The 18,175-nt window shown below is 43.6% G+C and overlaps 1 protein-coding gene across 12 annotated transcripts in view; it reads left to right on the top strand.

Moving 5' to 3' along the window:
* Window positions 1–18,175, top strand: part of CAMTA1 (calmodulin binding transcription activator 1) — a 2,106,456-nt gene that overhangs the window by 1,847,349 nt on the left and 240,932 nt on the right. For all 12 annotated transcript variants that reach the window (XM_077458256.1, XM_077458247.1, XM_077458246.1 and 9 more), the window contains one exon: window positions 9,696–9,822. In XM_077458256.1, coding sequence (XP_077314382.1) covers window positions 9,696–9,822 — 127 coding nt within the window. The remainder of the gene's footprint in view (window positions 1–9,695; window positions 9,823–18,175) is intronic.

Genomic DNA, 18,175 nt, shown 5'->3' with positions numbered 1-18,175 from the left:
AGTGAAATTAGACTCTGTTTGGTTATTTCGGTCAAAAGACCTGGAAACAAAATGCTCAGCGTGTAATAATATAAATTCGCCACATGATGGCACTGTTGTAGTAAAATAAAGTTTACTTCCCATACTATATATCAGCTGAAGGAAGCCTTGTAGGAAACAGATGATTGTGTTCAATGACACCATACAAAGAGCAGTAATGATGTGCAACATTATATTGGTCTGTTAGTATTCCACTGAAAGCATTTTGTTATATCTGCTCATTAAGTGCAGCCTTGTATGAGAATAGAGCAGAGAGATGGAACAGGTCGCTGTTTTCCTTGCGGCCCCAGTATCACGCACCTGACTTAGGCCCTTATAAAATTAACTGAAAAGCATGCATCAGCATATCATAATATTCAGGGATTCTGAACAACCAGGCAGTAGCCTTCCCTCTCCTTGGCCTCTAGTCAGCTGCAGATCCCTTAACTTCCAACAATGCCTCCCAGCTCCCTGGTCCCACACCCCCCAACCTTCCCATAGTGTCTCACAGTGCCCCTCCCCCCCAGCTTGCTAGAGAGCCCTCAGCCACCACAGTGCCCCCAACCTCTCACAGTGCTCTCCAGCCTCTCACAGTGCCCCCCAACCTCTCACAGTGCTCTTCAGCCTCTCACAGTGCCCCCAACCTCTCTCAGTGCTCTACAGCCTCTCACAGTGCCCCCCCAACTTCTCACAGTGCTCTCCAGCCTCTCACAGTGCCCCCTACCTCTCACAGTGCTCTCCAGCCTCTCACAGTGCCCCCTACCTCTCACAGTGCTCTCCAGCCTCTCACAGTGCCCCCTAACTCTCACAGTGCCCCCCTACCTCTCACGGTGCTCTCCAGCCTCTCACAGTGCCCCCCAACCTCTCACAGTTCTCTCCAGCCTCTCACAGTGCTCTCCAGCCTCTCACAGTTCTCCCCAGCCTCTCACAGTGCTCTCCAGCCTCTCAAAGTTCTCTCCAGCCTCTCACAGTGCCCCCAACCTCTCACAGTTCTATCCAGCCTCTCAAAGTTCTCTCCAGCCTCTCACAGTTCTCCCCAGCCTCTCACAGTGCTCTCCAGCCTCTCAAAGTGCTCTCCAGCCTCTCACAGTGCCCCCCCCCCCCCCAACCTCTCACAGTGCTCCCTAGCCTGCTAGAGAGCTTTTATTCCTTTACAGTTCCCCAGCCTCCAAAAGTGTCCCTCAGTGCACCCCAACCTCCCACAGTGCTCTCCAGCCCCCTCCATAAATCTCATCTCCTACAAGACCACCGAGTCTTCTTCAGATTCCCCTAACCCCCTTCACAATTTATTGTGTGAGCAGTGGCGGCTGGTGCTCAAAATTTTTTGGGGGGCGCAAACAAACTGAACCCCCCCCCATCAATTGCAGCCTCACTGTACCATCAATTGCAGCCTCACTGTGCCCATCAAACACTCCCACTGTGCCCATCGAATGCTGCTACTGTGCCCATCGAATGCTGCCACTGTGCCTTCAAATGCTTTCAAATGCTCCCACTGTGCCATCAAACACTCCCACCATGCCATCAAATGCTCCCACTGTGCCCATTGAATGCTGCCACTGTGCCTTCAAATGCTCCCACTGTGCCCATTGAATGCTGCCACCGTGCCATCAAATGCTCCCACTGTGCTATCAAATGCTCCCACTGTGCCATCAAATGCTCCCACTGTGCCCATCGAATGCTGCCACTGTGCCCTCCACCCACCATCTACCCGACACTTACCCTGCCTCGGTGGGGCAGTGGGTGACGGCGGCGAGAGGTTTCCTCCATGTCCTCGATGTCTTCTTCCATCCGCTCCTCCCATCCTCTCTTATGATTGGACGCCTGATAGGCGTCCAATCACAGCACCTGTCGTTTCAAACACTCAGGTGACGGGTAACAGACCTGAGCACCTGATTGGCGGAGAGGTGGTTCAGTGTTAGGAAAGTGAATATTCATTTACTTTTATAACACAGCTGAGTGAACTGCGCCAAACATGGAGCTCGCTGTTTACCTTTTTTGACACCTATTAGAGCCTATGGTTCCAATCAGGTGCTTCAAAAAAAAAAAATACCCCGCCACTGTAATTCAGGCCCGAAAATGCATGAATCTATCTATTGGTGATAGAGGGGATGGCTGGAGAGAGGGGGCGGCGCCCGTGCGCCCTTATGGACGCACCGCCATTGTGTGTGAGTATAAACTTTATTTTTTACACTTGCAGCATGGAGAATTTTGGAAGAATGTACAGCGTCTTGGCATACCTCCCATCTCTCCCTGATATTAAGGGACTGTCCCAGATTTGGTCCCTCTTTCCTACTCATTTGTCCCTCATGTTGGTCTGATCTATATAATTGTATATAAGTTAGTTGTACATAAAATACACTATTTACGTTTCAAAAAGTCTTTCCCAGTGATAAACCTTCCATCCAATTTCTAAATGGCTGCATTTGTAAATTCCAAAAGCCAATATAAAGAAATAGAAGTAGTAAAAAAAAAAAAAAGCACTTGTGGGTTTAATCAATCCTTTTTTGTACAAATATTCTTTAAGGGGGCGTGACAGGGGGTGTGTCCTATGCCTGCATACTTTTGCTAATAGGTGTCCCTCATTGCAATCACAAAAAGTTGGGAGGTTTGCCTTGGTCACAAAAAAGGTCACAAAAAAGGTTGAGAACCACTGGTCTAGTGTGACTATTCTCCCTGCAGTTAGGCAGATGACCACTAGATGGCAGGCACACACAGCTAATAGATGTTTGCAGTCTGTATTAAAGAAAGTGGAGGACACAATAAATCTGCTGAACATAACAGGTCCTATTTCAGGATGCTGTTTGGTGGTATCTATACCTAATGGTGGAGTGGGGGGGGGGGGGGGGGGGGGGCTGTATCTCTAAAGAATAATCTCTAATAAGAATAATATTTTAAATTTCTCCTATTTTCTCCCTTTTGGTCTGTTAAAGCTTGACTCTGCGCACACAACCTTCCATTGAAATATATTCCTCAATAGCCATAAAAGGATATAATCCACTTTGTGTGCACCAAATGCCTTTGCAAAGCCAGATATCAGCTTGTAAAAGTAGCAGTGACATCATCACTGTGCTGTACATAAAAATATTACCCTGTGACACTGCGCTATCCAAACAGAAAAAACAAAGCTGCTATCACAATCACAAGGATATAAAACAGTGAATCATTAACAAATATTAAATCATAGTGTAGCGCTAAAGAACAAACTATTACATAGCAATATGTGATCATAAAATAGTTTAACCAATCACAAAACTCATATAGTGTGCAAGAAATACACCTTAAGTGTATAATTCATAAGTGTATATAAAAAAAGTCCAAAGACAAAAAATGAAAAATAATAAAAGTCTCTGTATAAACGTTGATCGAATCCAAACGTGAGATAAAGGTCACCATCCACCTTCCTTAAATGAGACTAACATGCAGACACCATGTGGTATTCCCGTCACCTTTCAAGATAGAGGCTTACCAGATGTAATAGACCCACACGAATCTACACTCGGAGGGTCACACAGGCTTGTGTACTCGTATACGAGATTTTTAGACGTAGTTTTTCCAGGAAAGTAGCGAATCAGACTGGATGTCTCGGCTAGTTGACAAATCCTTCAGCAGTAAAATCCAACTCAAATAGTATTGAACCCATACAAAGAGAAAATAGGGGCCACAATAGTGTAATTCCGTTTAAGAAAAATATTTAATAAAAAGGTAACAAACTTACATGTAACCAAAGAATCAAGCGCTTAGTCAGTAAAAACAGTGCTACAGCAGGAGTCCAGACGCGTTTCGTCCTCCACAGACGTCATCTGGGGTGACGTCTGTGGAGGACGAAACGCGTCTGGACTCCTGCTGTAGCACTGTTTTTACTGACTAAGCGCTTGATTCTTTGGTTACATGTAAGTTTGTTACCTTTTTATTAAATATTTTTCTTAAACGGAATTACACTATTGTGGCCCCTATTTTCTCTTTGTATGGGTTCAATACTATTTGAGTTGGATTTTACTGCTGAAGGATTTGTCAACTAGCCGAGACATCCAGTCTGATTCGCTACTTTCCTGGAAAAACTACGTCTAAAAATCTCGTATACGAGTACACAAGCCTGTGTGACCCTCCGAGTGTAGATTCGTGTGGGTCTATTACATCTGGTAAGCCTCTATCTTGAAAGGTGACGGGAATACCACATGGTGTCTGCATGTTAGTCTCATTTAAGGAAGGTGGATGGTGACCTTTATCTCACGTTTGGATTCGATCAACGTTTATACAGAGACTTTTATTATTTTTCATTTTTTGTCTTTGGACTTTTTTTATATACACTTATGAATTATACACTTAAGGTGTATTTCTTGCACACTATATGAGTTTTGTGATTGGTTAAACTATTTTATGATCACATATTGCTATGTAATAGTTTGTTCTTTAGCGCTACACTATGATTTAATACTGTGCTGTACATAGCCTGTGTGCGGAGAGAAGAGCTGTGGGAGGGGCCCATTAGACTCCACCCACTACAGGTTGGTGGCAGAAAACTACAGGAGGGGGGCTGAGACAAGACCAGCCACCCTTCACAAAGAGAGAGAACAGCAGTGAGCGGTCTTTATTACAGGAAGTCTCACTCTGGTTTACTACACACCGAGATTCAAGGAAGTGTAGCACCCTCCTAGAATAGGTTGCCAGAGAAGTTTAGGTAAATTTAGTCTCTTTGGCTCCTATGTAAACAGTGGAGATGCGTGATTATTTTTGGCAGCGGTGTGTGATTAGTTTTGGCTGCTCTGGGTTTCACAGGCTGAAGACTCAACTACTTCTCCCTGCCTTTTAGTAGGTTCTGGAATGTACTGGGCTGGAAGAGGCAGACCCTGGGCCTGAATATTTATGCGGTCTCAGCCAATCCCTGGGGGGGGGGGGGGTGCCCAGTAGGTGGCTGAAAAGTAAATAGTTACATAGTAGGTGAGGTTGAAAAAAGACACAAGTCCATCAAGTCCAACCTATGTGTGTGATTATATATAAGTATTAGATTATATATCCCTGTATGTTGCGGTCGTTCAGATGATTATCTAATAGTTTCTTGAAACTAGCGATGCCCCCCGCTGAGACCACCACCTGTGGAAGGGAATTCCACATCCTTGTCCCTCTTACAGTAAAGAACCCTCTACGTAGTTTAAGGTTAAACCTCTTTTCTTCTCATTTTAATGAGTGGCCATGAGTCTTTTCATACTCCCTTCGGCGGAAAAGTTTTCTCCCTATTGTGGGGTCACCAGTATGGTATTTATAAATTGAAATCATATCCCCTCTCGAGCGTCTCTTTTCCAGAGAGAATAAGTTCAGTGCTCACAACCTTTCCTCATAACTAATATCCTCCAGACCCTTTATTAGCCATTCTTTGTACTCGCTCCATTTCCAGTACATCCTTCCTGAGGACTGGTGCCCAGAACTGGACAGTATACTCCAGGTGCGGCTGGACCAGAGTCTTGTAGAGCGGGAGAATTATTGTTTGACCTCTGGAGTTGATGCCTTTTTTAATGCCAATATTCTGTTTGCTTTGTTAGCAGCAGCTTGGCATTGCATGCCATTGCTGAGCCTATCAGGTCCTTTTCCATCCTAGATCCCCCCCAGAGGTTCTCCCCCCAGTGTATAGATTACATTCATATTTTTGCCACCCAAATGCATTATTTTACATTTTTCTACATTGAACCTCATTTGCCATGTAGTTGTCCATCCCATTAATTTGTTCAGATCTTCTTGCAAGGTTTCCACATCCTGTGGAGAAGTTATTGCCCTGCTTAGCTTAGTATTGTCTGCAAATACAGAGATTGAACTGTTTACCCCATCCTCCAGGTCGTTTATGAACAAATTAAATAGGATTGGTCCCAGCACAGAACCCTGGGGGACCCCACTACCCACCCCTGACCATTCCGAGTACTCCCCATTTATCACCACCCTCTGAACTCCCCCTTGTAGCCAGTTTTCAATCCATGTACTCACCCTATGGTCCATGCCAACAGACCTTACTTTGTACAGTAAAAGTTTATGGGGAACTGCGTCAAATGCTTTTGCAAAATCCAGATACACCACGTCTACGGGCCTTCCTTTATCTAGATGGCAACTCACCTCCTCATAGAAGGTTAATAGATTGGTTTGGCCAGAACGATTCTTAGATTCTTAGCTGATTACTGCTAATGATAGCGTTCCCATTACTAAAATCTTGTATATAATCCCTTATCATCCCCACCAAGATCTTACATACTATTGATGTTAGGCTAACTGGTCTGTAATTCCCAGAGATGTATTTTGTGCTCTTTTTAAATATTGGTGCTACATTGGCTTTTTTTTTTTTTATAAATAAATAGTCTAAGGCCTTCAGAAGCCGGGTTCTTGCCCTGGAGGAAGAGATCCCAGTCTGAAGGTCTTCTGCCCTTCTGGGCAGACTACCTGAAGCCTGCAGAGAGCTCATCGAGGTCCCAGTCCAGTGGGGGATGGGGGTGGGGGTCTATTTTTGTTCTTGGAAGCAGTTTTTTAGTCAAGTTAAGGGGTGTACCAAGGATCTGGCCTTGAGATTCATGATACAGTGTCTAACGAATATTGGAAAGGAGGTATCCAAGTACCTGGAGATGCAATGAGTAGAGGCCTGGAAATGAGATCTTAGTGACTGTCTGCTGTTTAACCCCTTGTGTGTGTCAGTGTTGCTAAAGTTGGATCTGCTCTGCTGGGATTCCTAGAAGCATATCCCCCCAACTGTCCCTGATTTTGAGGTGTATAGCTGTGTATATAAAGTGCACTTTTTATCTTTCAAAAAGTGTTTCCCAGCGCTAAACCTTTCATCCAAATTCTAAATTGCTGCATTTGTAAATTTTAAAAGCCGATATAAAGGAATAGTAGTGGTAAAAAAAAAACCCTTGTGGATTTATTTAACCTTTTTTTGGGGGTTAATTCTCCTTTAAGGGGGTGTGGCAGGGGGTGTGTCCCCTGCCTATATACGTTTATTGGTAGGCGTCCCTCATTCCCATCGCTAAATGTTGGGAGGTATGCTAGAAGTGCTTGACTTTCTATTCTCTGCCAAATTTGGGGAAATCCATGAAGATAGTGGACAGAATAGAGAGTCCTCCAAATAATTTTTGCACTGAATTCTGAAGCATCCCAAAGCTTCCCTGCATCCCATCCAAGTTTAGTCGGCAAGAAAGCCCAAAAAAGACATCCATTGCCTGGTTATTGGGAGAGACACTGTTCAGTTGTTGTGTGCCTGGCTGCCTGGAGGACCCAGATGGGAAGAGAACCTGGGGAAAAATCAGTGGGATCAGTCAAAAGTCTGCGCTACCGAAGAATACATTATGATGAACGAATTCAAACCTTATTTGAAGAAGTAGATATATAATTGAAAGAGTTTTAATATAATTGACAAGAAAAGAAAAAAATCTGTCCATCCGATCAGAATCAGAGCTGCTAACCTCAGGACTGTTATCAGTTAACATTGTTCCCTGCTATCTCCGTAGACTACAACTCCCCCCCCCCCACCACCGATATGGTGCATAACTCCCAAGTTTTTGAGATGAGAATGAGGGACATCTATCAGCAAAAGTATGCAGGCATAGGACACACCCCTTGCCACGCCACCTTAATGGAGAATTGTACAAAAAAACAAGATTGGTTAAAACCCACAAGTGTTTTTTTTAACCACTACTATTCCTTTATATTGGCTTCTGAATGTACAAACGCAGAAATTTAGGAATCAGATGAAAGGTTTAGCGCTGGGAAACACCTTTTGATAGATAACAAGTGTATTTTATATACAACTCTATGGATCAGACCAAAATGAGGGACAAATGAGGAGGAATGAGGGACAGAGGGGACATTGCTCCAAATCAGGGGCAGTCCCTCCAAATCAGCGACAGTTGGCAGATGTGATATAGAGAAGGAAGTGATATGTAATCCTGACACATTCCCTGTCCTAGGGTGACAACACTGCCTAGTATGGTAGTCACCCTAACACAGGAAGGATTATCAGGGTAAAACGAAAGGGTCCAGCTTCTGTGATTGTTGAAGTTTCAAGCTGCCTGTGGATGGTGCCGAGTCAGCAGGTGACCATACTGTCCTGAAAGTGTATTCAAAATCTAACAATCATTTTCTCCTATGTACTACCTTTTAGTCTACTGAAAGTGTTCTTCACATCTGTGCAACATGAGCAAAAAAAAAGTAACTGCTCATCCAACCAGAAATCTAGTTAGCTGGTAGCTTCCTGTACTCTCTGCTTATTCACTGTAGTAAGTTAGCATTGTTCCCCGTGGACTACAAAACACCTCCCCCATGAGAGAGATGAGAGGGAGGTGTTATGTAGTCCTAACACATTCCCTGTCCTATGGCGACAATGCTGCTTAGTATAGTTTTCACTCTAGGACATAGTTCCCAACTGTCCCTGATTTGGAGCAATGTCCCCCGGTCACTCTTTCCTCCTCATTTGTCCCTCATTTTGCTCTGATCTATAAAGTTGTATATAAAATGCAGTCTTTATCGATCAAAAACGGTTTTCCAGCACTAAACCTTTCATCTGATTTCTAAATGGCTGCATTTGTAAATTCCAAAAGCCAATATAAAGGAAAAGTAGTGGTAAAAAAACAGCACTTGTGGGTTTAACCAATCTTGTTTTTTTCTACGATTCTCCTTTAAAGGGGCGTGGAAAGGGGTGTGTCCAATGCCTGCATGCTTTTGCCGATAGGTGTCCCTCATTCCCATCTCAAAAAGTTGGGAGGTGTGCTCTAGGACAGGAAGTGAGTTAAAGAGGAATGGCAGTCTGCTCACATAATTTGTAATAAAAACATCTTTGCCATTCTGAAGCTTCCCTCCAACCACTTTGCATATTATTTTATATATACTGTGATTCTGTACTTGCCAAATATGCTGCAGAAATCTCCCTCCACTGAGTCTGGCTGCAGCCATTTTAACTGTGGGCAGCCGAAGCTGCTGCTTGTTCACTTCCTGGATTTACACAGACACGCAGAGGCACGCCTCCAGCTCTGCCGCTCTCATTGGCCCTCTTATGACTCATCCCCCCTCCCTTCCTGGCAAACTCTCAGGAGAGTGAGAGAGCTGTGCATGATGTCATAAGCCTAGGCTAATGACCAGACAGGAAACAGGAAGTGGGCCGTATAAGGGATTTGCTGGCAGAATAAAAAATGTTTTACTATCCAAAGTTAAAACAACAACAAGGGCAGAAGATTTAATCGATGGAAAGATGAAAAAATGACTGAAGAGCTGCTTTAATGGCGGGATCACCTGGTTAAAATAAAGGGAAAGAAGTGTTGAAAACAAAAGAAAACGAATGCAGCTACTACATTACGGACCAGTAAGCTGCAATTCTATCAATGTTTATTCTTTGGTTAAGATAACACTATGAGGTTTATTTACTAAAACTAGAGAGTGCAAAATGTAGTGCAGGCACAGAAACCAATCAGCTTCCAGGTTTCCTTGTTAAAGCTTAATTGAACAAGCTGAAGCTAGAAGCTGATTGGCTCCCATACACGGCTGCACCAGATTTCTCACTCTCTAGTTTTAGTAAATCAGCCCCCATTCTGAACTAGAATCAGACCCCGTGTTCTGTTTGTCTTCATTTGGTTGTCACCTTTCAGTGTGCTGTTCACTTTATTATTTGTACAGAATGGCTGGAAATTCACTCGGGGTCCATTTATCTTTTTCAGGGCGGAGTGAAAGTCTTAATTACGGGCCCATGGCAAGAAGCCAGCAATAACTACAGCTGCTTGTTTGATCAGATCTCAGTGCCTGCATCTCTAATACAGCCCGGAGTTCTGCGCTGCTACTGCCCAGGTAAGCCTCACCTGTCCTATGAAGTCATCTACACTTCATTCTACTTCATGTCTGGTTCGCGGGACAGTGCATCTCTTCCATAGGTATATATAATATTGTGTCAAGTCATGATGCCCAACCTGCGGGCCGAGGGCCACGTGCGGCCCTTTTCGTATATGATGTGTGGCCTTTGGATCTCAGCAGTCTTTAGTCTGAACATTGATTAAGGAATAGCATTGATCTCTACTAGCCTCATGTCAGGGGTGTACATACAGAGGTCCCTGCCCCATGCTCTAGGGGGCCCGTGTGGCCCTCTGTATACCTGGATAGGAGGGGCGGCAAGGGCGGCATATAGAGGGGAAATTAGACATGTGCAATTCATTTAGTTCCAAGTTAGTTTTTTAACGAATTTCAACAAATTAGTTCGTTCGGAGATAATCAGAATTTTCGAAAATTCGAAATTTCAGAAATTCGTAATTATGGAAATTCAAAAAGTTTCGGAAATGTAAAAATTTAGTAAATTCTAAAATTCGGAATTTGGAAATTCAAAATTTCAGAAATTTCGAAAATCGCAAATTCGAAATTTCGAATTTGCAGAAACGTGAAAATCGGGAAACTTTGGAAATTCAAAAATCCAGAAATAAGAATGAAAATCCGAATATTAAAAAAAAACTAAAATTACGAAAATAAGAACGAAAATTCGAAAATCTGAATAATAACTAAGTAATAATAACTATTACTAACTATTAAATTATAGGTGATGGAATTTCCTTTCAAATGTGGCTGTTTGTGAACAGAACAAATATGAATTTATCCAAAGTTAGGAATTATCCAAAAAAACAAAAAACGAATGCTGTATCTAAGCAAATGGAACGTAGCCTTGCCCCCTAGCCGCATGTAACAAAGGGGTTAATAATGTAGCAGAGGAGATATCATTTGCCTAACATGGCCAACAAAGGGGTGGGGTTGCTGGTGACATCACGTGCCTAAGATGGCCACATTGCCTTATCTTGACCATGTTATTGACCAAATATGGCAATTTGGCCATATTAGGTTAACGATCCCACTGACATTATTGCCCTAATATGGCCAACAAAGAGGTTGCTGGTGACATCATTGACCTAGAAATCAAGGACCTAACATGAACATTTGGCTATATTTGGCCAATGATATTGTCTAACTATGGCCTTATGACCATATTGCGTCAATGATGTCATCGCCATCCCTGCCTTCCAGCCACACGTAGCAAACATAACATAACAGAGGGGTTGCTAGTGACATCATTGGTCACTGACCAAATATGGCCATATGATCATAGTAGGAGTTCAGAAAGAGTGTAACACCATTCAGACCGTGGATAGATTTTCTCTTGGGTGCTGGCCCCGGTTCACCACTGTTCAATAGTAATTGAAGCAAAAGAGGATTGGTTGCATACCATGGAAGGAAGAACTTCTGTAGAATAGTTACTTTATTGTCAAGGTGCCAAAGGACGTAGACAGGACGTTACTGGAACATTGGTAGACCAGTCTCACACAGATAACTTGTGCTTGTTGAGTTATCTGTGTGAAACCAGTCTACTAATGTTATCCATGTGAAACCGGTCTACCAATTCTCCAGTAACATCCTGTCTACGTCCTTTGGCACCTTGACAATACAGTAACTATTCTACAGAAGTTCTTCCTTCCATGGTGTGCGACCAATCTTCTTTTTCTTCAGTGGTCATATTAGGACAATAATGTCACCGGCATCCCTGCCTCACAGTCGAAACATAGCAAAGCTCTATAGATGCCGGTGACATCATTGACCTAGTATGGCCATAAAGAGTGTAACACCATTCAGACCGTGGATAGATTTTCTCTTGGGTTCTGGCCTCAGTTCACCACTGTTCAATAGTAATTGAAGCAAAAGAAGATTGGTCGCACACCATGGAAGGAAGAACTTCTGTAGAATAGTTACTGTATTGTCAAGGTGCCAAAGGACGTAGACAGGACGTTACTGGAACATTGGTAGACCGGTTTCACATGGATAACTTGTGCTTGTTGTGAACAAGCACAAGTTATCTGTGTGAAACCGGTCTACCAATGTTATCCGTGTGAAACTGGTCTACCAATGTTATCTGTGTGAAACCGGTCTACCAATGTTATCTGTGTGAAACCGGTCTACCAATGTTATCCGTGTGAAACCGGTCTACCAATGTTATCCGTGTGAAACCTGTCTACCAATGTTATCCGTGTGAAACCGGTCTACCAATGTTATCCGTGTGAAACCGGTCTACCAATGTTATCCGTGTGAAACCGGTCTACCAATGTTATCCGTGTGAAACCGGTCTACCAATGTTATCTGTGTGAAACCGGTCTACCAATGTTATCCGTGTGAAACCAGTCTACCAATACTCCAGTAACGTCCTGTCTACGTCCTTTGGCACCTTGACAATACAGTAACTATTCTACAGAAGTTCTTCCTTCCATGTTGTGCGACCAATCTTCTTTTTCTTCAATGGTCATATTAGGACAATAATGTCACAGGGGGTCCCTGCCTCACAGTCGAATATAGCAAAGGTCTATAAATGCCGGTGACATCATTGACCTAGTATGGCCATATTTGGTAATGATATTGTCCACATATGCCAATGTGGTCATATTAGATGAAGGATGTCACTAGATTCCCCGTCCCCTCAGCCTCATGTAACAAAGAGGATGCTGGTGACACCATTAGCCTAATATGGCCAACAAAGGGGTGGGGTTGCTGATGACATCAGTGACCTGATATGGTAAAAAAAAAAAAAGGTGGGAGGTATGCTGGTGACAACATTGGCCTAATATGGCCATATTTGAAAAGTGTGATTGACCAAATATGGAAATGTGACCACATTAGTTCAATGTTGTGATTGGTGTCCCCGCCCCACAGCCGAACGTAACAAAGGGGGGTAGATGTCAGTGACTTAATAGGCTTAATATGACCATAAGGCTATATTTGGTAATGACTTTGTCCCAATATGGCCATGTGGTCATATTAGGTCAGTGATGTCACCAGCATCCCTACCACTTTGTTACAGAGGCTACACTGCAGCAAAATGATATTATGTGAAATCTACGAGAGATATATGTGCAAAGAGGTGAGAAGTGCGTTCAGATCAAGGTGTGCAAAGTGCACAGAATTAGCCAGGTTTATCAATGTTTGTTCTTATAAGCCCAGTAATACAATGTGATTTGTGTGTGGGAGTTCATGGAAATCTGAGCACAGGCTCATCCCAATGATAAGTGTACGTACACAGTACAGGGTGCAATACTTGATTTAGCCACATGATGGCAGTAAGTAAGCGGTGTACCAACTGTGACTGCTATGCATCTTCTTGACATCCAGAAGTAAAATATAACTTTTTTTGAACAGTCTACCTGATAGCCATACACTGACCTCCAAAGCGAGTTCTCCAAAAAATAGTTTTTGTTTATAATAATATAAAAATAAAAAATGTAGTAATTTAGAACCTTAGTCTCAACCTGTGGCCCTTTGGCATTTTTGTGCAGCCCTCGGGGGCCCCTGCAGACACTAATTTATATTTTTCTATTGCCCTGATAGAACAATGATTTCTAGCAGTCTCATGTAAAATGTCTCCAGTCAATGACTTTCTCCATGAAGCATGTCCGCAGTCTCCAACAACTCCTATAGCATGTTCACAGTCTATGAAAGTCTTGTATCATGTCTGCAGTCTCTGACCATCTCTTGCAGCATGTCTGCAGTCTCTGACCATCTCTTGCAGCATGTCTGCAGTCTCTGACCATCTCTTGCAACATGTCTGCAGTCTCTGACCATCTCTTGTATCATGTCTACAATCTCTGACTATCTCTTGTATCGTGTCTGCAATCTGTGGCCATCTCTTGTATCATGTCTGCAGTCTCTGACCATCTCTTGGATCATGCCTGCAGTCTCTGACCATACCTTGGATCATGTCTGCAGTCTCTGGCCATCTCTTGTATCATGTCTACAATCTCTGACTATCTCTTGTATCGTGTCTGCAATCTGTGGCCATCGCTTGATCATGTCTGCAGTCTCTGACCATCTCTTTTATCATGTCTGCAGTCTCTGACCATCTCTTGGATCATGCCTGCAGTCTCTGACCATATCTTGGATCATGTCTGCAGTCTCTGACCATCTCTTGGATCATGTCTGCAGTCTCTGACCATCTCTTGGATCATATCTGAATTCTTTGACCATCTCTTGTATCATGTCTGCAGTCTCTGGCCATCTCTTGTATCATATCTGCAATATGTGGCCATCTCTTGTATCATGTCTGCAGTCTCTGGTCATGTCTTGTATAATGTCTGCAGTCTCTGACCATCTCTTGGATCATATCTGAATTCTTTGACCATCTCTTGTATCATGTCTGCAGTCTCTGGCCATCTCTTGTATCATATCTGCAATATGTGGCCATCTCTTGTATCATGTCTGCAGTCTCTGGCCATCTCTTGTATCATATCTGCAATATGTGGCCATCTCTTGTATCATGTCTGCAGTCTCTGGTCATGTCTTGTATAATGTCTGCAGTCTCTGGCCATCTCTTATATCATGTCTGCAGTCTCTGGTCATCTCTTGTATCGTATCATATCTATCTTGCTTTCTCTTTCTGTGAAATAATACTGAACTTACTTTTTGGAATCAGGGAACATTTTTCTGTGGTGACACCATATCACCCCGAAGGGTCTGTGTGATTTATAGGACAATATTTGTTGTGTTGCCTCTATACAGAAGAGTGATCGCCGTCCATAGAAGCCTCCCAGGGAGGACACCCAGGACAGCTCCCTCCATTAGGTGATCCTTTAATGGGTCGGAGAGCCTGCCCCATAAATCACCATTTGGGTGGAGCAGCTGCAGCGTTGTCTTGGGTTTTTTATTGAGGTTATGGTTATAGCTCAGAGGAAGCAATTATCCATGTAAAAGTGACATTAGAGCCACATTACCGCATGCAAACACAAGGAGGAAATGGTTGCAGACTTTCAGATATAAATTACTGTGCAGTCCTGCAAGTGGAAAACAAAATTAATTTCATATTATGTGTATTGATTTTCCAGTGTGATGCCCAAGGAATGGAACGAGCCATCGTGCTCTGAAGACCTAAATTATAACTCGGCCAAATTTACACATTAGCCAGAGTAGCTGCATGGAAATGGGATGGGGGGAGGGGGGGGGGTGACATGTTAAAATGTCATTGTCACTCAGCCAGAATGTACAATGGCTTTCGCAGTCATTATTAACCACTTGCTGACCATGCTATAGCCGAATGGCAGCAACAGTGTGGCTGGCTAGTTCTGGGATGCCGTCGTATGACAGCTTCCCGTGATTTCCCGCTGTTGGGCGCGGGTAGCACACACTATGATTACAGTGTCCGGAGGACAGTGCTGATCACAGATCGGGGGAAACAGCCAATCAAAATGACAACTCTTTACCATGTGATCAGCTGTGTCCAATCACAGATGATCATGGAAGTAAATAGAAGCCAGTTACCGGCATTCCTTTCCTCATGCTGATAGCATGAGGAGAGGAGAGCCAATAACCGGCTTCTCTAAAAGGACATTTACCCTGATAATCAGGGCACTGATTATCAGTGTCCTGATTATGAGTACAGTCCAAACAGTGCCCACCAGTGCTGCCAATCTGAGTCCACCTGTGCTGCCAATCTGAGCCCACCTGTGCTGCCAAAAAGTGCCTATTAGTGCCGCCAATCAATACCCAACAGTGCTGCCAATCAGTGCCCACCAGTGCTGCCAATCAGTGCCCACCAGTGCTGCCAATCAGTGCCCACCAGTGCTGCCAATAAGTGCCCATCAGTGCTGCCAATCAGTGCCCATCAGTGCTACCAATAAGTGCCCATTAGTGCTGCCAATCAGTGCCCATCAGTGCTGCTAATCAATACCCACCAGTGCTGCCAATCAGTGCCCATCAGTGCTGCCAATCAGTGCCCATCAGTGCTGCCAATCAGTGCCCATCAGTGCTGCCAATAAGTGCCCATCAGTGCTGCCAATCAATACCCACCAGTGCTGCCAATAAGTGCCCATCAGTGCTGCCAATCAATACCCACCAGTGCTGCCAATAAGTGTCCATCAGTGCTGCCAATAAGTGCTCATCAGTGCTGCCAATCAATACCCACCAGTGCTGCCAATCAGTGACCGTCAGTACTGCCTATCAGTGATTTGTCATTCAAAGTGTGATAGAATTGAAAGCTGATAATTGGCCTGGTCAGAAAAGGGGGTAAAAGTGTAAAATTGTAAAAGTAGATTTGGAAGGAGTAGGCAAATGTTAGGACATCTGGGAAACCTTATGGTGGCCATACACGCTTCATTAAATTAACAATGAATTTTCTTCCGTTAAGAATAATCAATCTATAGCCAACAACACATTTTGTTGATATACCACACACAGAGAAGTGGACTTTGATCACTAGTTAAGATACGACCATAACTTCTGATCGTTAATTATTGATCATGTATTTGTTTCCCCGCGTAATTTCCCGGGCTGGGATAAGGGGTGGGCAAGAAGGGGGCAGTCGCTCCAGATCAATGACTGGCAGCCGTGGCTTCACGTCTGCTCTGGCACCGACTGCTATCACACACTGTGCCCACTCTCTACTCCGTCCGCTCACAGCTGACGCAAAATACACTGTGCACACCCAACTATTAGAAAGCAAGCAATGAGCAACACATGTGCAGTACACACGTAGGGGTTGATTCATAGCTCCCAACTGTCTCTGGTTTGGAGCAATGTCCCTCTGTCCCTCATTCCTCCTCATGTGTCCCTCATTCTGGTCTGATCTATATAGGTATATAAAATGCATTACTTAGCTTTCAGAAAGTGCTTCCCAGTGCTAAACCTTTCATCTAATTTCTAAATGGTTGCATTTGTAAATGTCAAGAGTCAATATAAAGGAATAAATGTTAAAAATAGAAACTTGTGGGTTTAACAAATTTTTTATTTATTTTTTATAATTCCCCTTTAAGGGGGTGTGGTAGGGGGCGTGCCCTATACCTACATACTTTTGCTAATAGGTGTCCCTCATTCCCATCTCAAAAAAGTTGGGAGGTATTTTGATTTACTAAAGGCGTACTTTGTACTTTGTAAAGTGTCATTGCTCCAGAGCTTAGTAAATGAGCAGAAGCTCTGCTGACTTCCATCATCCAATCATGTGCAAGCAAAAATTATGTTTTTATTTTTCCTTGCATTTGATTGGGTATTCTTTGCAAAGTGAAGCCTTGCCTCATTTACTAAGCTCTGAAGCAACTGCACAGTCTGTTTGCCTTTAGTAAATCAACCCCTTAATGTCAACCGTGGGCAGCAGGAGAAAGAAAGCAGAGATCGGGCGCAGGGCGGTGCACCCCTTCTATACTATACATTAGCAGTGGGGGAGGGGGTGCAGTCCCACATCCTTGCCCGAGGCGCTGGATGAACCTGTCCCGGTGAACCATCTACAATTCGATCAATCAAATTGCAATTATATATTTATGAACAAAGTATCTCAGTGCTGCTGATCGATGGGAAACAATCAATCATTTTCGTCCTGACCGATCGACTCAGTTTGATGGAATTCAATGTAAATCAAGTCAAAATCAATAGGAAGGTATACCTGCTCAATTGTTTGCGGATTCAATCGTTTTGAGTTACTCATCGGTTAATAAAATCAAAGCATATATGGCCACTACTTACAGTTAAAGCGGAACTTCAGTCATTTTTTCATCTTTCCATCTATTAAATCTTCTGCCCTTGTTGTTGTTTTAACTTTAGATAGTAAAACATTTTTTTTCTGCCAGTAAATCCCTTATACAGCCCGCTTCCTGTTTCTTGTCTGGTCATTAGCCTAGGATTATGACATCATGCACAGCTCTCACTCTCACTCCTGTGAGAGTTTGCCAGGAAGGGAGGGGGTGCGTCATAAGAGGGCCAATGAGAGCTGCAGAGCTGGAGGTGTTCCTCTGTGTGTCTGTGTAAATCCAGGAAGTGAACAGGCAGCCGCTTCAGCTGCCCACAGTTAAAATGGCTGCAGCCAGACTCAGTGGAGGGAGATTTCTGCAGCATATTTGGCAAGTACAGAATCGCAGTATATATAAAATAATATGCAAAGTGGTTGGAGGGAAGCTTCAGAATGGCAAAGATGTTTTTGCATAGTTACATTGGGTCCAACTTGGACCAGTATATGTATGTACAGTACATGTCATACCCATGGGATCTCCGTAGAAATCATTGTGGTAGTCACTGCTACTACAGTGATCTCCACTAGCTTCCCCCCATGCCAAGTGGCTGCCCTGTTGTGGTGTTTGCTCATTTGGCACAGGCCGGGCGCCATTTACATAGTTACATAGTAGGTGAGGTTGAAAAATGCAAAATA

Source organism: Lithobates pipiens, unplaced genomic scaffold, assembly GCF_037356315.1.
Source record: "Lithobates pipiens isolate NorthernLeopardFrog02 unplaced genomic scaffold, aLitPip1_a1.2 Scaffold_27, whole genome shotgun sequence".
Lineage (NCBI taxonomy): Eukaryota > Metazoa > Chordata > Amphibia > Anura > Ranidae > Lithobates > Lithobates pipiens.
The sequence above is the reverse complement of the archived record's forward strand: the minus strand, read 5'-3'. Positions and strand labels throughout refer to the sequence as shown.